The sequence below is a fragment of the Convolutriloba macropyga genome, chromosome 8 (genome assembly GCF_964194025.1).
Source record: "Convolutriloba macropyga chromosome 8, txConMacr16.3, whole genome shotgun sequence".
Lineage (NCBI taxonomy): Eukaryota > Metazoa > Xenacoelomorpha > Acoela > Convolutidae > Convolutriloba > Convolutriloba macropyga.
The window spans coordinates 11,154,736-11,179,397 of NC_134475.1; the positions used below are offsets into that span (position 1 = coordinate 11,154,736).

The 24,662-nt window shown below is 35.3% G+C and overlaps 1 protein-coding gene across 5 annotated transcripts in view; it reads left to right on the forward strand.

Moving 5' to 3' along the window:
- LOC142344457 (FRAS1-related extracellular matrix protein 1-like) overlaps nt 1–24,662 on the forward strand; it is a 77,140-nt gene that overhangs the window by 41,147 nt on the left and 11,331 nt on the right. For 2 of the 5 annotated variants that reach the window (XM_075396110.1, XM_075396114.1), the window contains exons 8-19: nt 3,862–4,308; nt 7,836–7,975; nt 8,789–8,896; nt 9,535–9,811; nt 12,267–12,763; nt 13,196–13,394; nt 13,625–13,766; nt 14,345–14,520; nt 18,114–18,346; nt 19,551–19,589; nt 22,964–23,163; nt 23,728–24,131. In XM_075396110.1, the coding sequence (XP_075252225.1) occupies nt 3,862–4,308; nt 7,836–7,975; nt 8,789–8,896; nt 9,535–9,811; nt 12,267–12,763; nt 13,196–13,394; nt 13,625–13,766; nt 14,345–14,520; nt 18,114–18,346; nt 19,551–19,589; nt 22,964–23,163; nt 23,728–24,131 (2,862 nt within the window). The remainder of the gene's footprint in view (nt 1–3,861; nt 4,309–7,835; nt 7,976–8,788; nt 8,897–9,534; nt 9,812–12,266; nt 12,764–13,195; nt 13,395–13,624; nt 13,767–14,344; nt 14,521–18,113; nt 18,347–19,550; nt 19,590–22,963; nt 23,164–23,727; nt 24,132–24,662) is intronic. The other 3 variants (XM_075396111.1, XM_075396115.1, XM_075396112.1) reach the window with 2 other exon arrangements.

The window sequence follows — 24,662 nt, forward strand, 5'->3', positions numbered from 1 at the left end:
CGCGATATTTGTTGCATTTGTTCAGAATTAATATACTTATCAAAAGATATGATTTTTTGTACCCGCTTGTTTATGGGTTTTAAAGCGTGTATTATGAAATATTCACCCATTTTCTGTCTCATATGATAAAACTGACTGGCACCTCTCGTTTATTTTGATTGCTCACTTATGCGCCAATGTGAACTACTCAAGTGAAAATTTAGGATGGTTTTCATTTCTGCAGCTAAACCCCATGATTTCAGGTTTCTGATATTCAGACATAATTTGTGCTATAATCCAAGCACATGCAAAGACGGATTGTTGTATACAGTTTAAGTGATCACTCTTTTTAACAATGGCCAGAAAATTATAATAGATTCATCGGCAGACCATCGGATAATTTTTGTAAAATATTCAATGAAAGTTATCCCAATTTTTAGTTATGTGATTGGAAGGTGTAACCTGTCGAAAAAACTACAAAATAGTTTTTTATCCAAAAAAAGAATTTAGAGCACTTATGATGTACACAAAGCTCAGTGGGTAATAGAATTTGTTTCAACAGTTGTTATAAGGCAAGCACTAGTTATATTTCAGTATCTATTATGATTATAGCTATACCTAAGCTATACAACAGGGTTTCTGGAGTTTTAATTAAAAAAAGTTACCTAAACCTATCGCCAATTCAACTTCAATTCTAGGCAAGTCTAATTGCAAATCTAAATTTGAGTAGTGATTCAGAACTATGATCATGTCACGCTTTACATTTGTATGTCTTGTGCACGTTTTGTCCAAGACTTGAAAGTCTAAATCTAAGACTTGGTCAAGATTTAAAAGTCTAAATCCAATTCTTGGCCGACACTTGGCAGGCCTAAATAATTCCAACTCCTGGCCAAGACTTGGCCAGTATAAAAACATCCAAAGGAGCCAAAAAATAATCAAAATTAGGTCCAGAAAAGCTACAATTAGCCGTCAAATCATCGGAAAAATAACCACAAGGCGTCCTATCCCAAAAAACGCAATTAAGCCTAGAAACTTATCCCATCCTAGGAGAAACCTCAAAATCAGTTATTTTTTTAAATATACGAAAACGAAAAGAAAATCACACAAATTTGGTCAATCGCTGCTTGATGTTGGATGACAGGATATCGGGTCATCAACGGAACTTTTATTATTCTACCCACTCAAAATTTTCTCTCGGCTGGACATGCTCGACAATTGGTACATCGGATTTTTTTTAAATAGTGATTTCGGCTGTTTTGGAGCCAAAACGTTTGAAAAACGGCTGGAAGCCGGCTGAAAACCAATTAATGTGACCTCTTCTGATTCTGAGCCACCCTTCGGATTTTTTTGGGGTGATATATAAGGACTCCGTGAAACTGCATAAAAATGAACCCCAAAATTAGGGTACGCTACAAAAATTCTCGAAATTCAATGTTTTTCCTTGGAACGTTTGGAAAAGTTATTTACCACTTGGAAACCAATTTGCAAGTTGTTTTAACACTTGTTTTAAGATTTTCCCAGTGCTGGAAAACAAAATAAGACTTGCATTTAGACTTGCCTAGTACTGATATATTGGAATTTGGTACGGGTATTAATAGAAGTTTTAATGAAAAATAAGTACGTGAGAAAAGTTACTGGGTCTTAGATGATTAAAATGCTTCTCATTAATTTGTCACCGATAACAAATACGGTACGAAAAATACTGATAAATCATAAGAGGCAACTCATTTAGGGAAGCAATTTTCCTTAAAAAAATATAACATGGAATAAAAAGTTTAAATGGCTTTTTAACTATTTTGTAAGATAAATAATGTAAGAATATTAAGTTAGTCAAAACTAAATTGCATGTACTGCTTGTGAAGGTTTTTCATTTGTCAATTTGTCAATTATTTCTCTTAGAAATGAATAACTAAGAATTTCAGAAAAACTTTATATGCATACATTTTTTTAATTTGGCCAGAATTTATAAAGAGGCTGAAATATTTCAAAATTGGTTTAGATGTTTTAAAAAGATTTAAATGCATTCGTTGGGAATATAATTCCGGGTTCTCGTTCCTACAAATCATGGTTAAGTGATTTCTCAAATTGAGTTTCAAAGTATTTCAATAGTTTGATTCTGACCTTATGTTTAAAGAGTTGCAACTGAAGGTTTAAGGAGAGCCTACTTTGGGTCTTTTCTCAGCATTTTATCTGCCGAAAAGTTTCAGAAAGACGCAGTGCTTCACGGCTACTCTAAGACATAATATATTCTCATCTCCTATGATTTTGAGCGTTTTTTTTCGTTCTGAGCTTGTTTTTGTATCTTGGCGAAGCTGTAATACAGACAAAAAACCATTTTCACATGTAATGGTGTTGTAAAACTCATTAATTGTCTCCCGAGTTATTAAGAAATCTTTGAAAAATTTTGTACTGCGGCCACGGAATGTGTTGTCCCTCTGACTTTATATGTGGACAAAGATTACGAGTTTTACTACAATTTAGGTTGCTGTGTATCTCTGAGCCAAACCACATCACTGCACATACAGTCTCTGAGCTAAATCACACACTGCACTACAGAGATTCTCATACAACATTTTGGCTTTCTAGCTTCGGCTTGAGATTACCAAACTTAATAGAAGAATTTTGTTGTCTATTTAACCTCACACGAAGGCGTGCTTTTGTTGAATGAAATCATAATTTTTTTCCATCACAGGAGTCGATTTGCTCTTACTTTTTGTTTGAGCATAAATTTTGCACATCTCACTGATTTTCACGAAGCTTAATTAGCAAGTTCATACAAACTGAAATGTGAGTATTGTTTTACTCAGGCACGAATCTCAGAAATAAAATTGAGAGAAGCAGAATTTATCGAGACAAATGAGAAATGATTTTGAGTTTTTCCTGCCAAAACACTTTTTATTGCTTTGAAAAAGTTTATTCTTTCTTTCTGTTAGAAAATTTACATTTTTTAAGTTTCACTTTAGACAATACATGCAATCTCAGTGTGCCACTTCTATGTTATAGTCAAATAAATGTGAGTTTTTTTAATGAAGACAAATTTATTTCTCTCGTCTAAATTTTTGGTAGTCAAAACCGTGTCCGGACAAAACAGTCCCAGACAAAACAGTCCCAAATTGCAAAATATTCCCAGACAAAACAGTCCCAGACAAAATAGTCCCAAGAAACCAGACAAAACAGTCCCAGACAAAATAGTCCCAAGTAAAATGTACCTAATGCCATTATACCCAATGTACTTTGAAATGTTCGTTCAATAATCCGACAACAAATTAGCAGTCGCTATTACCCGTATGTTTTAACATACTTAATGGCCATGGCCATGCCTCAGCGGCCCGTGGGACTTGATATGAAACTATCACAACCGAACATGGGATTAAATTATCCGCTTGTTAAATCATACGTGTGAGAGCTATTATAATGGCCTTGGGACTATTTTGTCTGGGACTCATGATAAGGCAAATGTATTTCTGCCGAGTGTTTGCTTGAGCCACAATTCGCATTACGTCGCCAAATGTACAATTTGACCGAGTAAATATACGCGATTTGTAAGCATTATCCGCACCCATGTTTTAAGATTACGCTTATAAGCGTGTGTGGACAACACTGACAGTAGGAAAACTAGTTCAAGTTCATAGGTCATATTTATCGTATGTCCACAAAAGGCGAAAAAAATTTAAAAGTGTTCGTTTGTCGACGTTGCTTAGTGAAATCTAAAGAATCTACATCGTTGCACGCAATTCACTCTTAATTTTCTTCCGTAAAAGGTAAATGATTGTGGTGTAAATTTTTTCACAAGAAAACAAAAAAAAATCATTTTTTTCTACCAATTTTCTGGCTCACTTAAGCTTGCTAAGTTCAAAAACTGAGAAAAGAGCTTTATTTCAGGATTTGCCAAGATATGATCAGAGCCAGCACAACCGAATCGACCTCAAAATCCGAATTAGACCCGATGACAACTCGGCGCCTCTCGTCATAACCCGAGAACTTGAAGTCGAAGAGGGCGGACACTGTTTCCTCACAAGCGATGCCCTCTCGGTGCAAGACCGCGACAGCCCTGCCGAGTCGATCGGGTTTGTAATTGTAACCCAACCCGAATGGGGTTACTTACAACGAACAATGGTACCCGGTGAGGTTATCCCGAAGCGATTGAATATGGAAGATCTGCCGTCGTTTACATACAACGATGTTAAGAATATGAGGCTGGTTTATGTTCAAAGTAAACATAAGAATGTGGAACCGATTGCTGACAAGATTGTTGTTTATGCGACTGATGGTAAACAAATTTCAGACAACTACACTATGTCAATCAGGATTCAACCTGTCAGTGACGAGGTAATTTTTTTTTATTTTTAATAGCCGCACAGCGATAGCTGGGGCTATTATTGGCCTTCTCTTGGTTTTTTTACAATTCAAAGAATTTGAATTGTATTGGGGCGCTGTCTTTTTTTAAAGATCTGTTCACACATTTTCATGATTTTTGAAGTCAAATTGGAGTAGTGATTTTGGTCACGCCGAAACAGGAAATGGAGCGAAAAAGCGAGTGGTTTTGCGGCCTGAAATTTTTTTGCTCTAAATTTAAAGTAGAGTGAGAAAACGGTGTTTGAACAAAAATTCGCTTTCTCGCTAGTGGTTTTTTGTTCACATGCGGCAATTTCACTTTGATTTTTACTGTTTTTTCAATTTTTTGGATCGGATTTTTTTCTAAATGGTTTTCCCAATCCATTCATAGTCCTTTCTAGGTCTAGTTTTTTGTTTAGTCAATGAAAATTTTTTGAATTGTACGTCAGGACTTGTCCTGCTATGTTTTTTTATTTCGTCGTCATGATTTTTGTTACGACCATATGACTGTCACAGCCACTTTTTGTTCATTCGTTCATGCAATTTCAACTGAAATGTATGTGTGACGTCATTTTTCGCTCTTAGTGGAGCGAGTTTTTTGTTCATGCGCGTGATTAAATTTTTGGTCACACTTGACTTACCTCACTCTCAAAAATGACTTCCTCACTTTGAAATTGACTTTTATTTACTTTAATTCAAAGAGATAAGGTCAAATGGGTGTGTGTCACTCTAAATGAAGGTTATTTGAGATCAGCTAATAGAGGCAGCAATAACTTATACAGATTTTTAATCAAAATCTAACAGATCAGCCTTCAATGAAAAGACGAATTTTTTTGGTCTGTCTTTTTTACTGTTTTTTTAGACTGCCGATCTACGAATCTATTGCGGCTATTTTCTGGCAATCTGCCAGCTATGTTTTAAATATTTTTTAAATATATTTTCTTGTCGCTTGTGCGCCGTACTTATTTGTTCCAAAACTTCAGAAAAAAAAATTATGTTTGACCCAACGAAATGAGACCAGTTTAGTATATGCTTATTACTTTAATTGTCAATAAATTTGCTCAACTTACAGATTTCAAACTAAAAGAAAGTGAAATTTCAAGATATTTCATCAGTTCGGAAAACAATGTCGCTTTTCTTTCTAAGGGTGTCATGTCATCCAGTGCTTTACACCAAGCAATTTATTGAAATATGATTGAAAAGATAATTAAACGACAAAAAGCTCTCTTTAGTGATTTTCGTTTTTACACAAATATGAGCATCATTTTACTGGTTATGCCACCTTCTGAAACAGAAGCCCGCTGTTTTACAGTTGTAATCTTGTGGCTAGAGATTTCTCACTTGTCGGCCGTTAACTCTGCATGAAACTTAGTCGCAGATTGGAGCTCTGCTTGAGGTCAAGGCAAGCTAGACTTCAGCAGTCACCATTGAGAAAGATCTTTAACACTGAACAGCAGTTTAGCAGTTTGTTGTGAATCACAGTTTCATCAGTTTTTGAATGACAGTGTTGATCTTTTTGCCGCTTTATCAACTGAAAATTCAATAGAAAAGTCATGATTTTTCAGTGAAATAGACCTTCGATTTTGTTGTTCAGCAATTTTTTGCTTCTTCCAGACTTTTACAACCAAAAAGGAGGAATGATAATGTGCGTTCAGGCATAAAGCTCGATCCCATTTTACGTTATTCTTTATAATCAAGAGAAAAAATGAAAATTTAAAATTTATTTATTGAGGATTCAATTAGTTTTCGCACATTTAAAAATTGCTGTTTGACATTAAATATATTGATAACACGGAGAAATGATATATTACTAGTTAAATTAGTAATAATTACAAAAGTCACGAATGATCAAAGTTGAGCCGGTTGAGCCAAATAATAAAACAATAAAAAATTTTTTATCAACGCTGAACTAGGAAAAATGACGCTTACTATTAATTCAGGTCTAGTTTTTCACTATTCGATAAAATTCTCTTCAAATAATTTATTCGTGAAGCCGAACCCTCAAGTTCGCCTCTTTTGGAGAATTTAAATATCAGAAATAAAAGATTGGTTTAAAAACTTATACGCGTCTTTTTGAAGAACCTTGAATTTTTCAAATTTAATTAAAAATAATAGACCTGGTTGATATTCTTATTTTAAGCGAGCTAAAATAGACGCTTATTTCCTGAAAATGTTTGCGAATAGTGAAATGTGCGTCGCAAATATTAAAAATAGTGAAATTTGCGAAGAGTGAAATCGCAAATATTAAAAAATATCCTAACCGAATCATATTTTTTTCATAATTTTTTATTCCTTTTTGTATCTAAATTTTGGATCCACTTTAGAGCTCTAATGACGAGTTTTGGATCCACATTTAATGAAGCTCTAATGTGCATCCAAAACTTAGATACAAAAACAAATAAAACATTATGAAAAAAATATGATTCTGTTAGGATATTTTTTTAATATTTGCGGTATAATAAAAAGTTTCGAGAAATTTTTTTAAAATTTTTTTTCTGAAAACCAAAAAAATACCCAAGGACGGACTCAAAAACTAATTTATCTTAATTTGAACGATCTGAAGCCGTTAAAAGGTAATAAAACTCGTTTTGGAATTTTAGGCCTAACTTATTCTTGGAGAAAAAACAAAAAACTGTGGATGTCTGCAAATGCGTATGAATTGTACTTTTTTGTATCACTCACTCCAGAGAAGAACGTTTGTGAACCAAGCAGCATTTTTTAAATGAAAACTTATGTTTTGTTTTTTGTTCGTCCATTTGTTGCACTTCAATGCAATTCTAGACGTGATGCAAGGCTCTAAATTTTAATTGCTCTCAAACAAAATTTGTTGCAATTATATTAGTCTTGTGTTCTTTTATACGAACTTTCGCTTGATCGATTTTTTCTGTAAACCTTTTAACTTTTCGTCCTCATAAATGAGATAAACAGTTCAAGTCCGGAAGGCGTTAAGCGGCTGAGCAAGTTTCAATGCAATTCACCAAAACTGTTTTGAGAAGACACTTTCATGGTGTGAAAGGCGATTCTTAATCTGAAACATTTGACCCTCCGCAGTCACCCCACCCCCTCTGTCGCCCCTCCCCAACGCTCCACGTCCACCCACCTCCACATGGCGATTTGGACTCCCCCCTCTCATCCCAACCCTGGGCCCCCATCGCTTGCTTGACCCCCATTTCTCGAACCCCCCTCCCCCACTCCGCTCACCCCCTAATGCTAGCATCCCTAACCCCTGGCTACTACCGAAGCCAACCGCTCGCCGTTCATTTGAGAGAAATTCGTCCGACGTTGGTCGGTTATGGTTAAATAAGCTGAAAATGATACTGATTTATTTCAACACTGCTCTAGAAAACGTTTGTGCTGAAATACTTCTCGTTTCAAATTTTGTATGTATCAAATTTGTTTTCATTAACTATCGGATAAATATTTGGTTATTTGCATAACAGTTAAAAAACATTAAAAACTCTGATAATTGGCCATTCTTTCAGCTTTATTCAGTTTCTTCATTAGTTGAAGTTTATGTTTAGAATCCGCAGTTCGAGGCACGGAACATTACAGTTACAGAGAATGGCTTCATGGTACTGGACGACATTTTCCTCTCAGCCAGAGATCTGGACAAGCCGGCTGACAAACTCATGTTCTACATTGAGGAGTTTCCTCTACACGGGTTAGGGTGGTTACATGACAAACAGACCCAATGTCACAATACCCAATGTGCCAATATATTCCTTTTGGTCTTATCGTTCAATAATCCGATTACAAATTGGCATGTTTGCCCAATTATTACGCTGATATAATCCTATGTTCGGGTAAATACCCTCGGGTAGAAATCTCGTGCTAAATAATCGTTCGGGTAGTTCCAATATTAGGATTAAATATTGGGCATTTTTTGGGTATTTTTTCACATCGGCTGTATTAGCATAGGGCATTTTGTCCTGACCATGTTAGGGCATATCAAAGTTCTTTCAACAAAACATCATCATTATGGTCTGTTTTTTCTCTCATCGATTAAAACAACAATTTTAAGATAACCTTTTCCTGGTGAAATTTCGACAATTTTTTTTCTGAAACACGTAATAGCATTATTGGAAAATGGGGTATCCAAATCGAATTATCAATTTAATCAATCTAAACTGACGCAAAACTTGTGGTGTGATATAGCAGAGGTAATGTGTCTCTCACTCTACGGTTTAACTCAGTACATTACCTACAATGTGCGGGTGAAAATTTTTATTTTTTAAATACAAAATTTGAAAAAATGTTTCCGACGCGCTTATTTCAGCGATAACCGCTTATTTTGATTAAAACATTTTCTTGAGATTGAACTTTCTGCACCTTATTACACAACGAATGACAGGAATGAAATTTTACGAATGACATTTTAATAACATGTGTATACAAAATTTCATCAAATTTCAAGCATTTTTTTAATGCAGTTGAATCAAATATTACAAATTGACAGGTGAATATTTGTTTGCAGGTACATCACAAACAGGAACTATTCCGGCTCTTACAGGTGGCTGACCAGAGATGACAACATTGACTCTTTCAACTTTGAGGAATTGTCTAAGAGATACATCAGCATTTGGTTAGTATAACGTTATAGTTACCACCATAAAGTTGCAACGCAAGCTAACGTTCGAAAAAATGAAACGGCATTCAAATGAACAACGAAGTACTGATCTATGCACGTTTTAAATTTGAACTTTGAGCTTCGAACCGTTCGATAGCGGTGCAACTTTATGGGACTAACTATAGCGTATTATCTTGCTCGATGTTGGTGTAGATTGACTGAAGGGAGAACATTTATCCAACAGTGCTCTTGCGAATGTCATTTTCGTTCATGGTTATAATTTGATTTTTGTAAAAAAAGAATTTGCATTCTATGAAAGCTTTTAACTCCTAAGATAGAAAAACGTATGTCATTACTTAAAAACATAAAAACGGAGGTGAGTTGAAAAACCTTCCTATGATCAACGAAGAAAATTAAAAAAACATTAACAATCCCAATATACTATTTTCCCGTAAAATCTGTGAGTTAATTCTAGTTGATCTGTGGGTTAATTTTCTCGTAAAAACTGGGTAATTTTTCTAACAAGATTCTTGTCTGAATTCTGTGGGTTAATTTAAACAAGAATCTTCTTAGAAAAACTGGCAATATGATAAATTTGCGATGCATGAAAAGTTGAGGAAAATTTAGAAAACTAACAAACTGATTTTTAACAGGTACTACCACGACTGTACTGAAAACATGTTAGACCAATTCACAGTTCGCCTCTCGGACGGAGCCCAGTCAGTACGTCACGTGATCTATGTCCAAATTGTGCCCATCAATGACGAGATTCCGACTGTGCGACATTCAGGTGGCGTGTCTGTGAAACGAGACCAGTCTGCTAGATTGTCACACTTCGCTATCATCGCTGACGATGTTGACACTCCGAATGACCAGCTCTATTTCCTTATAAGGGCAATGCCACAGGCCGGATACTTCATGAGAAAACAGGTGCGTTTTTTCATAATCTGAAAGTGTCCGTATCTTAATATTGCATTATTGTTAGGGTGAAAAATGGCTATCTATATATTATTCGCGTGAACACATAAGTCGGTAGGTTTTAGAGGCATCACTGAGCAGCATGTTTTAACAGTACTACCGAAGAGCACGGTTAAGCGGTTGCCTAATTCGGGTTATTGACCGAAAAAGTGTGCTTTAAGGTCATTGACCGATTAACGTTACAAAAAGGTCAATGACCGAAAAATGTTGCCGAAAGGTCATTGACCCAAAATTGTGCTAAGAGTTCGTGTCATCTACCGAAAAATGCTTTGCGAAAAAGCCTGTTGCCGAAATTTAACAATTATAACAATTGTGTCGAAAAAACCCTTGGGCAATTGGTTGTTCAGAAAAGAGTCTGTGACCAAAAACTTCTTCAGAAAACGTCTGTGACTGAAAAGATTATGATACTGAAAAGGCAAATGATCGAAATTGTGTCAAGACGAAGAGTGTTTATTACCAAAAAAAAAACATTGTTTTTCAGAATTTATTGTCAAAAAATTGTTGTTGATGAAAAAGGCTTTCTTAAAAATATGTGAAGTCAGTCACTGAGTCACTGAAAACGTCAGGGATTGAAAGGTGGATGATGAAAATTTGTTCTGTCAAAATTTCACTGTACGGAAGTTTTTTTAGTACAGAGGAATTCAGCGAACAAAATTTATGAAGTGTAGACAACCCACAAGGTGCCGATGCACAATTCAAAGTTTAACTGCGAAAAAGTTATATATGAGAAAACTGAGGTCTTGAAATAATTACAAATATTTTAGCGCTCAGTAGAGGACTTTTTCATATAAAGGGCTGTTACTAATAAAATGTTACATACAAAACATGATAGCTATAGAATTTTGCTTCTTTAATTTTTTCAAGGACAAATTTTGTTGGTGGCATTAGCCAGCCCTTAAACTCAGTGTTGTGTTTGTTGAGTTCTTAAAAGCATTCGCAAATGCTTGCCAACGATTCCTTTTTACCAGCACATTCTTCGTTTGAGCACCATCGTGTTCTCATTAGCACGTTTGTCCTTTTTATGAGAACCGGAATTCGTTGTCTCACCCAATATGTTTTCTCTTTTGAACTGTTGTATCTCTCCCCCTCTTCAGTTTCTTTCTCTATCTTTCTGTTCTGTTGTACGAACTTCTATCTCTTCTGCTCTTCAAGTGTTTTCTCTGTGATATTTTCTTTTTGCACTCAAATTTTTACATTTGCTTTTTGCGCTTGCTCACTATCTCGCTGTTCTTATACTCTCTCTCTCTCTTTCTCTCTTTCTCATGATTTTGGTTCTCTTTTTGCTGTCTCGTTTTCTTTCATCCCATCGTTTTTGTTTTTTCTTGCTTTCTTTATCTCGCTCACTTTCCTTTTCCTCATTTCTCGTTTTCTCTTTTTTTCCTTTTTCGGTTGTTTACTACCTTCTTTTTTTTATTTGTATGTTTTTGGTTCAATTTTTTTGTTTCCTGTTGTTTTTCGTTCGGGGGGTTCCTTATCTTATTGTTTTTGTTGCATTGTATTCTTTCTCTTCTTTCCTCTCTCATCAATTTCGATTTTTCTTTCTTCTCGTTAATTCCTTTTTTCGCTTTTCGCTCCCGTTGGCTTTTTCCCAGACTCTTGTTTTTTTTCTGCTTTCCTTCTCTGCTTTCAACCTTTTTTGTTCTCTGTCTTTTGGGTGTTTTCCGTTTTTTTCAAATCTATTTGATCTCCGACTCATTGTATACTTCTGCTGCTGTTGATATCTCTCTTTTTCTTCCTCATTATACCACTTCATTCTTTCTGTTTTGATTTGTTAATGCTCTGTGAGAATTTCTATTACTCTCAACTCGCATAAAACATGTCTTTGACATGTTGGCTCTCTTCCGTTTTTGTTGGTGTGTTCAAAGTAGTTTTGCGAAAAATTCATTGAAACGATCCCATATACACCAGTTATCACGAATTAAGTTTTCAATGACAATATCAATTGTTTCATGATAAGATTCATTCCGATAGCTTTTACGGACCTGCATATTGCATTATTGCAATTGTAGGGTGAAAAATGGCTATTGAAAAAAAATGATTGATATGGGTGCACGTCATAGGGGTGAATTGCATTATTGCAATTGTTAGGGTGAAAAATGGCTATTGAAAAAAATTGATTGATATGGGTGCACGTCATAGGTGTGCAACCAATTACCTTCAAGAAAAGTGGGTTTTAGTTTGGTACCTTCACGGACCCGTGGGTCATTTTCCAGGTAGATCTGGAACCTCATTTTTGGGAAAAATCCTCAATAACCGCAGTAGAAGAAAGCTCTTGTATTGGAGTGACCTCCTTTTTAAAATAATGGAAACCCAATTCTCTAAGTAAAGTTTTAATTTATGACCTTCGCAATTAGGATGTGGTGTTCAAAACCTGAAATTAGAGATAGCAGAACTTTTCTGTTTCAAGATTTCAAGATCGGGCAAAGAAGAGTGGGTCAAAATGGACGAACACTCGACACCCTTTACCCAGAAAGACATTGACGAAGGCATGATCATATACCAACATAACAGCTCAATGAACAAACGCATCACAACCGATGTCTTTGCCTACGTCGTATCGGACGGTATCAATCTCAGCGATGATGCCTCGTTTAAGATCTCGATTCTTGACGACGATAAAAGTCCAATCAACCTGGTCAACAATAAATTGACTTTGAACTCCGGCAGCAAAGCTGTGATCACGACTGAGTACCTAAATGCGGACGATTATGCGAACCGGCCGTCTGAAATTGTGTTCACGATTGATGACGCGCCGGCTAACGGGAGAATTGAGGAGGTTAAGAATCCGGGTGTGTCAATTGACAGGTTCACCCAGGCACAAGTGACGAATAAAGAGATCAGATACGTGCACATATTAATGCGTGGGAATGGCGTCAATAGAGCACACATTTCAGATTCTTTCAAGTAAGTTGGACGAATTTTTGTTTTTTATTGACTTTTGCAACTTAGCATTTTATACTTAAAACAGTTAACTATATGTTAACGTGATTTAATCTGAAATCTCAATCTTCTAAATTGAGAACTCACTGTTTGTCCGATATATCAATGGTTGTCAGGACAATGACCATTTAATACATTTTTTGTACATTGATAAAGCTTCGGTTTCGGAAAAAAAACCACGGAAAAAGCCACTTAATTTTAGATAGGAAATAAACATCCCCAATGAAATTAATCCCCAGTTGACAATTAAAGAGCTACGTATTTAGCGCGTTTGGTCATGCCTTGCGAGCCATGGCCATGCCTTAGCGATCTCAGGTTTGTGTGAGCATACCAACTCCCCCACCCCCACCCCATTAGTGGACATAAAACTTCACAGGTTTGTATCTGCGTTCACAGTTTCATAGTGTCGAACGGCCAGACGTGGCTGAACAAGACGTTTATGGTGACAGTGAAATTCTCGCACCAGTTGCCCACTCTGGTTGAGAACAAACCCCTCCAGCTGAGACAGGGTGCCAGCAAAGACATCACCATCGCCAACTTGCACGTACTCGATCCAGACACCAAGTCCAGGAACTTGACTTACATTATCATGCAGGTTGGTACTCTTTGGCTATAACTTCAATTTTCCGGAAAACTTTTGGAAATTAGGCAAAAATGTGCTCCCAAATGCCCCTAAACTTTTAGGGCTAATTGTGCCGCCACATGTCCCTCTCTATACTTCTTTATATGATATTGCCCATCACCCCCCCCCCCCCCGTATTTAATGCCTAACGCGTTTTTCTACTGCTCATATTGGGGTGTCATTCGTTGGAACCTCTGTTTTAGAAACCAGCTGAAGGTACACTGAAGAACGGGAACCGTACAATTGAGTACACTTTCACTCAATTTGACATTGACAATCAGGACATCACTTACCACCACCATGGCACGGACCACATTCACGACGACTTCAAGTTCTCTATCTCAGGTGAAAATATTGGTGTTTACCACAACCTGGCCGAGACCGGATGATAACCGCAAGATTCTTACAAAAGATGTTAAACTTGCAAGATATTGCAAGATTCGTTAACATCCGACTTTCAATTTTTGAAAAAAAAATGAAGTATTTCAAAACTGGGGCATAATTATCCTAGTAATCAAACGAGGTTATAAATAATTACCTGTTATCATACAGGGTCATTATTGTTTGTACCATTTAAGGGCCTATAAAAAATACTGTAAGTGGAATATGGCGTCCAATAAGATTTTTGGTGCAACCTAGACAATTTTATCAGTCGTAGAATTTTTATACTTGGACTTTTATGCTAAGTAAGTTATATCTCGAGGAATTGATTGACTTTTTGTGTAATTCAGAATTATAAACTTTCAAAAAGTGATATAATCAAAACTGTTATCGAAAAACTAAGTATCTACGACACAGACGTGATGATGATGATAATAAACGCCCAATAATTGTAACGTTAACTTTGACTTTTAGAATTATATCCGGAATAGATGGATTGAAGATTGAGATTTAGCTCAACCATTTTTGTGTTCCCTTTTCAGATGGGCAGAACTCAATGTACTTTATCAAACATGAGGTGACCTCCAAGCCAATCACGTTCCAGATAGACATCATGGTTCCGAAACCCAACCAGCTGCAGATTAAGTCCACAATAAACAGGAACCTCATCGTCAATGATGGCCACATCGGGTACAGACTGGACAGCGGAAATATACAGGTTGGCATTCCTCAATTACAAACTGTTAGACGGTTGAGAGAGAACAACCTAATGTAAATTGCTCGCAAAATAAACTTGACATAGCTTGACAAGAAGCTCTACTTGTTCAACGTATACTTGTCTAGACAGATAAAGCCTTGAAGAACAAGAAAGAACGTGAGAAGGGGTTATAAGAGATGCCCAAGTTCGAGAGGTTAAGACCAGTTGGTGTAATGATGAGCACACTCTGCTTACACGTAAGAGATGCCAGTTCGAATCACGTGCTGGATCATTTTCATAGTAGTTTCATGGGCCGGTTTAGACCCCCTAACACAAACTATTCGATCGTATACTTGAGAGAAACATTGTTGCAGCTCTTCGGTTTTAAATATTTTGCTCTGAATTTATCGATGTCTTTAAATTTTTCACTCTGAAAATTTTAATTCTTTTACTCTGAAAAATATCAATGTCACTTAATGAAAACTGCATCCTCATTTAATGGCATTATTGGAGAACTTGGTTTCTTGTGGATACTTTTTTTTGAATCCCCAAAATTTCCAGACTGCTTTTTTGGTGGAGAATGTGGCAGATGGGGGAGGGAATTGGAAAAAAAGGATTCGCCAAGGTTTCCGGGATAATCGGGTTTGAAAAGATGCTTCTTGCTTCTAATTTAAATTTCAAAAGCAGATTTTAATTGACCTCAAATGACATTCATTTTTAAAAGGTTGAAAATAATTTAATTGAGATTAACTTGGTTATCGCAATTTAATAAATCGAATATCAGCAGTCCATTTCATTTCATTTCTCTACACGTGAAATACACCTTTCTTGCAATTCTGGCCATTTTGAAAAACTTTTAATTTTTTTTATTTGTATTCATCTTTGTTCACATGCTCATTTTGTGTCCACCACTGTGCAGTATATTTTTAAAATTATGTTTTTTTTATATTAAACAATTATTATTCAAAGTCACAGAAAGATTCTCCAGTCAAAAGTGGAATCAATATCTTCCAAAAAAGTAAACAAAATTTTAGTGACTAAATGCAAAAAATTTAATCGACCGTCAAGTTTTGTATGAAGTTGATAAACTTGAATGCCATAATGCCAATTACCACGATGCGTTTTGGTTGCCGATGATGCGAATTGGTATGACGATTTTTCGACAGTAAAGAGGGTGTTTCTGATGTCGCAGGGGCGCTTGCTAAACGTAGTTATCTTGCATGAGAGAACCCCGTTGCGGGAGGTTACGACTGTGCCTTGTTTGAAACAGGAAAGGTTTTTTGATGGGGAGAAATTAGTGTTGTAGTCCCAGTGATTTGAGAAATTTTAGTCAGAGCTGATAAGATGTCTTACAATTTCTAAGCCAAGCAAGGCATAATCTGGTTAGACGGTTATGCTGGGAAATTTTTTAAATGGGTTTATCTAAAATTTTCAATTAACTTGGTTGTCATAACTATGGGAATCAACACAACGATCATCAGTTTAATGAATACAATATCAGCTGTTGATTGCGAAGTAGGTCTTTTTTAATAGCCGCACAGCGATAGCTGGGGCTATTATTGGCCTTCTTTTGTTTTTTTTTTACAATTCAAAGAAATTGAATTGTATTGGGGCGCTGTCTTTTTTTAAGATTTGTTCACACATTTTCATGATTTTTGAAGTCAAATTGGAGTAGTGATTTTGGTCACGCCGAAACAGGAAATGGAGCGAAAAAGCGAGTGGTTTTGCGGCGATAATTTTTTTCGCTCTAATTTTAAAGTAGGGTGCGAAAATGGTGTTTGAACAAAAATTCGGTTTCTCGGTAGTGGTTTTTTGTTCACATGCGGCAATTTCACTCTGATTTTTACTGTTTTTTTCGATTTTTTGGATCGGATTTTTTTTCTAAATGGTTTTCCCAATCCTTTCACAGCTCATTCTAGGCCTAGTTTTTTGCTTGAATTAAGTTTTCATTTCTCGCTAGTGGTTTTTTTGTTCACATGCGGCATTTTGACATTGTTTTTTGTTTTTTTCTTATTTTTTTATCAGATTTTTTAAAATGGTTTTCTCAATTCACTCATAGTCAATTCTACGTCTAATTTTTCTGTTTCATCAATGAAAATTCTTTGAATTGTACGTCAGGACTTGTCCTGCTATGTCATTGCGTATATCTTAGTCATTGCGTATATTAGTCATTGCGTATATTTTTCTTGCTGAGGAAGTATAATTTCATGATTTTGAGAAGCCTGGACAACCCCTGCTCACTTTTTTTGTTTATTTGTTTCCACATCAAGAGTGTTTTGATGTGTAATTTCTTGAGAGCACATTTTAAAATTAGATTTTGAACTTGCTTCCGCTTGGGTTTGTTTTTAATAGCCGCACAGCGATAGCTGGGGCTATTATTGGCCTTCTCTTGGTTTTTACGACTCGAAGAGGAGTATTGAGATTCTACAGGTTTTTTTTAGCAGAAATTAAGTTTGTTCATGACTTGAATTTTGACTTCTTTCTATTCGAGCGTTTACCTCCACTTTTGATTGTTGACTTCTGTTTTCGAACATTGTACTTTAACAATAGCTTAGTTTGTAATGTATAGCAGTTGGTAACAGTCTGTAATTCAAGGTGAAGAGGTCAATTTGAGAAAATTTGATTCCATTTAACTACCTAAAAAAAACTACCCCCACGTACCTACCGCCCCCCCCAATGTACCTACCGCCCCTCCCCCCAATGCACCCATCTCTCCCCCCCCACGTGCCTACCTACCCCCCACGTACCTACCTATCCCCCCGCAACGTACCTACCCCCAACCCCACCTACCTGCCCCCACCACCACCTACCTGCCCCCACCTACCAACCCCCCCCCCCCCACCAGCACCTACCCACACCCCTGAAATGAAACAATTTTAACGCTTTTTATGTCTACTATTTTTGTTATTTCTGGTGTTTTCGATATTCTGATTTTGTCCCAGTTAGGGTAGAAATTATTTTTCACGACGATTAGAGTCGTTTCCGGTATTCTAGGGGCTATGTTTTTTTTATGTCGTCGTCATGATTTTTGTTGCAACCATATGACGTCACAACCACTTTTTGTTCATTCGTTCATGCAATTTCGACTGAATTGCATGTGTGACGTCATTTTTCGCTCTTAATGGAGCGAATTATTTGTTCATGCGAGTGATTAAATTTTTGGTCACATACCTCACTCTCAAAAATGACTTCCTCACTTTGAAATTGACTTTTATTTACTTTAATTCGAAGACATATGGTCAAATGGGTGTGTCACTCTAAATGAAGGTTATTTGAGATCAGCTAATAGAGGCAGCAAAAACTTATACAGATTTTTAATCAAAATATAACAGGTCAGCCTCCAATGAAAAGACGATTTTTTTTGGTCTGTCTTTTTTACTGTTTTTTTTTTAGACTGCCGATCTACGAATCTATTGCGGCTATTTTCTGGCAATCTGCCAGCTATGTTTGATATTTGTTTTTGCTCTGCCCACTTAGTATTTACCGTTATGAACTTTTTAGAGGCGTTTACGTTTATTCTTCTATAATTTTCTCCATAAAATAGTTTTCAAAGAACTTTTATGATGATTCCAAAGCTCCACAAAAAGTCTCCTAAAACCACTTATTGTTTCAAGGTCAAAGGATCAGATTACGAGCCTGACAAGATTGAGTTCAAAATAGTTCGCAAACCAATCTTTGGCGAGTTGATCTACTACGAGAGTGGTCTCCCTGTCCCCGTGACCTTCACATATGACGAACTGATCAATAAAAACATCATGTATGTCATATTCCCGGAGAAAGATGCAACCAATGACAGTTTCGTGTTCGATGTCCAAGATGCTAATGGCAAATTTACCCAAGCCAGAAGGTCAGTAGACATAATCTATCAACTAAAAAAATAAATTATAATTTCGCAAAATGCACTCTTTCGAAACAAATAAACTAACATTGGAACGAGTAAAGGTTAAATATATTTGAAACAAGAAAAGATATTGTGTACAAATGATGCAAGCGTTTATTATTATTATTTCAACCATTTAATAAAAATATCAAATTGCATAATTAAATCAATGTTTTTCATAAAAGTAAGAATATCTTTTGAACGCTCCTAAGCTGCTTTTTACAAAGTTGCTGCCAGTTATATGATGCATCAAATAAATGGTGAGAAATAATTACCATAATTCTACACACAATGTCGAAAACTGATTCAGACTCAAAATTTTTCGGTCAATATATAAAGCGCTGAAATTCGCTGCCGCGAACTGATAATTTTTTCCATTGGTTTGTACTTTAGCTGCCATCAAGCAGAAAAAATGGGCTTTGTGTTTCTCTTACACCTGCAAACATATATTTATTTTGTCAAAATGAGAAATGATTTGCCCAATTCGACGATGTATCTCGTTTGAGACTGCACCCCCGTGATTCTTGAATGCTTATCTTGTAAGATCTGACAAAGTTATCTTAAGCACACTTATCAGATAAGGCCTGGCCTGACTATACGCTTCGAAATTTTTATCATCTATGATTGGATAAGATTGAATTTTTACCGCTTAAGACCTGACAAAAAATTATTGGGTAAGACCTGATATAGGGAATAACGAATTCGTTATTCCCTATATCAGGTCTTACCCAATAATTTTTTGTCAGTAAGCGGTAAAAATTCAATCTGATCACATCATACATGGTAAAAATTTTTGATGTTCTATGAGGTCTTAGACGATAAAAATTTTAGATCTTATATGATAGCAAAAAATGATAAAACTTGCTGTAAGATGAATGAATTTTGAGCCAGCGCCCCTATTATACAAGTTAATTGATACCATTAGACAATATAGATTTTTGTAAACTCGACTATAATAAAAAAAGTTATAATAGGTATTATATTTTCCGATTCCCTTGTCTCAAAATTCCACCAATTAGCGCAATATTAACTAAAATCTATAGGTAGGGGTGTTGGCTCGTAATGTAAACTTCCAGAATCACTGGGGTGTATTCGCAACTGATGGGGGTGAATGAGAATGAACTGACGTCACAGTTTGATGGGTTGTAACTGTTGTGTGAATTGATTTCAGCTCTAAACACCTGGAAGAGTATATCCCAGCCAGAGCAACGTAAGGCATCAAATCTATCCACGCAAACATAAACAACATCTGTATATTCTATCAATCTGTCTATTTGATCATAACTAGATGACTGTAAACTGTCTATACCTGTTTCTATACTTAATTATTTAGTTATGACTGGTTATAACTTCTGCCTAACCTAACTGTGTATAGTTTTAACTGATAGAACCCGATTGTTGAACTTCTGAATTTTAGGGTTTCTAGGAATTTTAATATGCAGTAGCTGATTGGGTACTTTGTCATTTATTTGATTGGTTTAATTACTGAGCATTGACTGTTGCTATCATATTTCTTTTGAACTCGCCGATTTTTTAAAATTCTTCTGAAGACGAGAGATTATTTAAAGATTATGACGCGAATAAAGTCTAAAATCACATAACCTAACTGCAATGGACAAAAGGTAACTTTTGCACACTTTTGAAAAAAATTGATCCTTTCAAAATTGACTTTTGAACAAAAATGAACCCTTTATAATTTTTTTGGTTGCAATGTTGAGAGACTTTGCAGTAGCAATATTCTGGCAAAAATTGTCATTGCTTTTCAGGAGTTCTAAAGTCAAAATAAGAAGACTAATTATGTTTTAATCACTCTAGTAATGGCAAACACGGAAAGTTTTGTTTTCAGTTAAAGCTTGCTAAAAGAAAACTTCTTTTTTATAGCTTTCTGTCAATAACAGCCTTAATTAATTTAATTGCTCTTGAACAAAGTTTGAAGCAATTACTGTAAATGTTTGCGTCTTTTTTAATTCAAAATAAAATTTTTGCTTGGCAGTTTTTGCTCTTTTGTTCTAGAACATTCTATGAATTCATGTGTGACCTTTTCCCGCTTGAGCTGTTCATTTTTGAGTGATCTAAGTTTCTCTAATTCTGAAATAAAGTTTGCTGCTAATATGCAAGCGATTGTGAGCAAAAGAGTAGCAAAGTCATTGTAGCTAACTGTTTAAGTTTTTAGAATGAAATCCTGAGGACCGGGGTGCCAACATCTGTGGGCTCGTTGTTCTTGCACCCATAAAATATTTCTAAGTTACGCCCCCGATAAGTTGAATTGCCCCGCTTGTCGTCCGAGAGCAATTCTTCCGTCGTTAGACGGTTTTGTTTTCATTTTATTTATTGATTTATTTTTTGTGGTAAACCTATTTTGTAAAGAGAAAGCGTTGAATTCAATCAAATTGTCTGTGAAAGTAATTAGGCTTCTGTTTTTTTGTATACAACAGAAAAAAACGTAACTCTTTCCTGCCTTTGATCTATGATTACTTTTACATGAGAATTCAAACTTAAATAGCAGAATTTTGAAAAAATTGATTTCAATTCAACACATATTTGAAAACAAACGGTATTCAGGTTTGCATAAAATTTTTCACATAAAATAAGCACCACCTGCTGTGAACAGACATTTACTGATATCTACTGTAGATCCGATTTGATTGAAAGAAGGATAAAATTCTTTTCAGCTTTTTGATAGTGTACAAAAATTTTACAACCAGTGATTATTTTTAAACCATATGAAACTTTTGTACCGATCAGCAGTTTGATATATGAAAGAAATTCAAATCAGAGCAGGGCGAAACTGATCCCACTTAATTCAAATTTATTAAGTTTTCCCTTTTTTATCAACAACTATTCGCTGCTTGTCATTTTTCTACAAAAATGGATATAATTTTGTTTTTTGTTCTGTATCCATTTTTTGTGCCTTATAACTTTTGCTTCTGAATGTTGCCTCTAAGTGCTATAAAGTAAGTGACTTCAGAGCAAACAGAAATTACCATTATACGGAAAATTAGCCTCAAATGCGATTAATGCTAACGACGATCATTTCTTTCAATCTTACCGCCTTTTTCAACTCTTTTTTTTAATTATATAAAATATTAAAATTTGTGTTCAAAAGAGGACATTTAAGCAGTGTTTTTGATTTTCAAATGTGTTTAGTCGGCTTATGAAGTATTGTTTCTTATATTTGTATTAAATATTCCTTTTCATAATGTCTTTTTGATGTCAAAATTTTACGTGTATTAGAGTGTGTGTTGCTCTCAAATTTTTCTTAAAACTTTCATTGTCATTTGCTGAGTAGTTTTTAACCCGTGTTTGTTTTTTAATGTTTTTGTAAACATTTGTTCATTGAGAGCAGGGTACTTGATATAAAAGTTAGCAGAAATTCGATATGCTGATCTTTTATACTTTCTTCCACTTTGTGGGTGTAATTAATAACCTGGCTATCCTCTCTTGATCTTAAAGTAAAAACATAGTGTGACTGGTTTTATATCATTTGGGGCTCATAAATAAATAAAAAAATTTGATTAGGATGTGATTTTGATTTTTTTCATTGGCCTGCTAAATTTCTTGCTTGATTGATAAAATATAGCTGATTTTGTGACATATTATGACACTTTTGCGCAATTTTCTCCCAGTGGTTATATTTACATTTATAGAGAATTTCGATAATAAGTATTTCAAACATTTTTTTGCAAATTTTTGAATCTAAGTGGCAACACAAAATAGATGGACAGCCTTTTTCAAAATACATCATCTGCACTATTGAACCATTTTTAGTTTAGTTGTACAGAAAAATGTCAAAAATGTGAAATTTGACTGACGTTGATTGTCTGCAATAGATTTGTTTGTTTTGCACATACAGATTGATAGTCATTTTATACACAGTTATCAATAGTTATCTTTAAATCAATTCCATCATTTCTTGTCAAAATAAGTCAGTCAATCCATGGAAAAGCGAATTCGGGGCTAAAATGGTAAACAAAGTCTTAATCAATAAACACCCACGTGAAGTCCATTGAGACCAACGCATAAGGAAGGTAAATATTTGTTTGTTTAATGGAGGAAATTAATTGCGATTCATTTGTAAACAAAGCTGACCTAAGTGACAGTTGCAAGAGAATTTTTAGCAACCTATAGGTTTATATATAAACTGACAATTTATAAAGAACTATATGCTACAGTGTCTTTCATGTTCAACACTCTAAAATGATGCTTAAAAATTAGATGAAATTAATGTGACAACGAAAATCTGAATTATGTGCTAAGAAATTATAATTAACAAAAACCAAAAAAAATTGAAATTTGCTCATAATAATAGTCACTGAGAGATCGGATGGTTATATTGCAAGATTCATGCCAAATTTGGGATCCCTCTGAAAAATTACTTGAAGACGAAATTGATTAACCCATCATTTAAAAGGGAATAAGTTATTGAAAAAGCATTATCCCAATTCTTAAAAATAGTATATTATAACCAAGTATCTTTTCTATTTATCTCAGTGTAATTAACTTAATGTGTTCTTTTTTATCACGTTCAAGTCATTATGCAAACAATACTATTTGTTTGTTGATTTGTTTGTTTGTTAATTTTAGATACGACCTGTCATGGGCCAGCATTGAGTTCAAAACGGATCGCCTGACGGTGTGTGAGGATGGGGGGTCAGTGGGTATCCGGGTGGTGAGGTATGGATGGGTGGGGGGCAAGTCACAGGTGGAGTTCAAGATTAAAGACATTCCCTCTTCAATGCACGATGATGACTACTTTTACAACCGACAAGTTGTCTTTGACGAGAGTTAGTTACCCACTCATGGCGGAATTTTCACCGTCTAAAAACTTTTTAGATAAACTTTTATCGTGTGAAATCTTTGTAAGAAAAATTTTTATCATGTGAGATCTTTGTAACAATCTCTTGCAAAAATTTTACACAATAAAAACTTTTCTCATAAGATCTTACACGCTGAAAATTATTTTTACTATAAGTTTTTATTTTGTAGGATCTGTTGCAAATAACAAAATAAACATTTTGCTTGCTAAAATTTTATCGTGTGAGATCTTATTAGAGTAATTTTATCATGCCCGATAAGATATGCTTATTAAGAGTCTTTCTCGTGTAGTATCTTGAGCGATCTTACACGGTAAAAAATGTCTTTTGTAAGTTTCTATAGAAAAGATATATACGCAAAGGTACGCAATAAAAATTGACCTCGTTAAAAATTTTATTGTGTAAGATGTTTTAAAAAAGAATTTTTATCTTGTAAGATCTTATAGGATTTTTTTATCGCGAAGATCTGACTGACCATAATAACATGTAAGGGTATGCATATCAGTCAGTATTAATGTTCAAATTTCTGTTTAGTGGAGTCGGAAAAAGAAATCAAGCTAGAAATTCGCAAAAGTGAGGAATTAATTTTGAACCAGAACATCAAACTCATCATGAGACGCCCCGACAACGCAGTTCTCGGAATCCGAACCAAAATGGACATCGAAATCCTTGACGAAACAGACTCACAATGCATTTTCGGAACCCGTATGCCCCCCAGCAAGACTTTGCCTGGCAGCAACCAAAACCCAAAACCCCCAAAAGTCAACACTGACTTCCCGCAGTTGCCCCCCGATGACCCAGTTTTGGGGGGTGGAACCAAAAACCCACCTTGGGGACCAAACGAGTTTGTGCCTCCCAGTGCAGCTCCGGTTTTGGAAGTCAGTGGGAAGCCATCCGGACCATATAACCCGGTAGATAAAGAGGAAGCTAGAAAACTAGTTCGTATAACCCGCTTCTCTTCTTTCTGTTTTTCATGTCCTTACAGCAGCAGCCCTCACTATTCGCAAGCTTAGCATGAAGATAAGATCTGACTAATTGCTCTCGAGCGAAGTTGGAAGCAATAATTGTAAACAAGAGTGTCTTTTTTATGCAAAATTTTTGCTCGACTGTTTTCTTCTAGAACATTCTTCCGATTTCACTTCTCGAGTGATCTTTTCATGCTTGACTTTTTGATTATATCTTATTGATTTCATTTGCGAACATTCAGAAATTAGATCTGTTGATAAAATAAAACGGATTGCGTTGAATTGCTCTTGAACGCAGTTCATAGCAATTATTGTAAACGTGTGTGTATTTTTTAATGCAAATTTTTCGCTTGTCAATTTTGCGTTTTTCTTCTAGAACATTCTTTGACTTCTCAAGTGACTTTTTTACGCTTTCGTTCATCATTTTTGTGTTATCTCTAGTGCTCGAAGTAAAGCTTGTTGCTAACATAAAATCGGTTGCAGCATAGGAAAATTAAGTGAGTC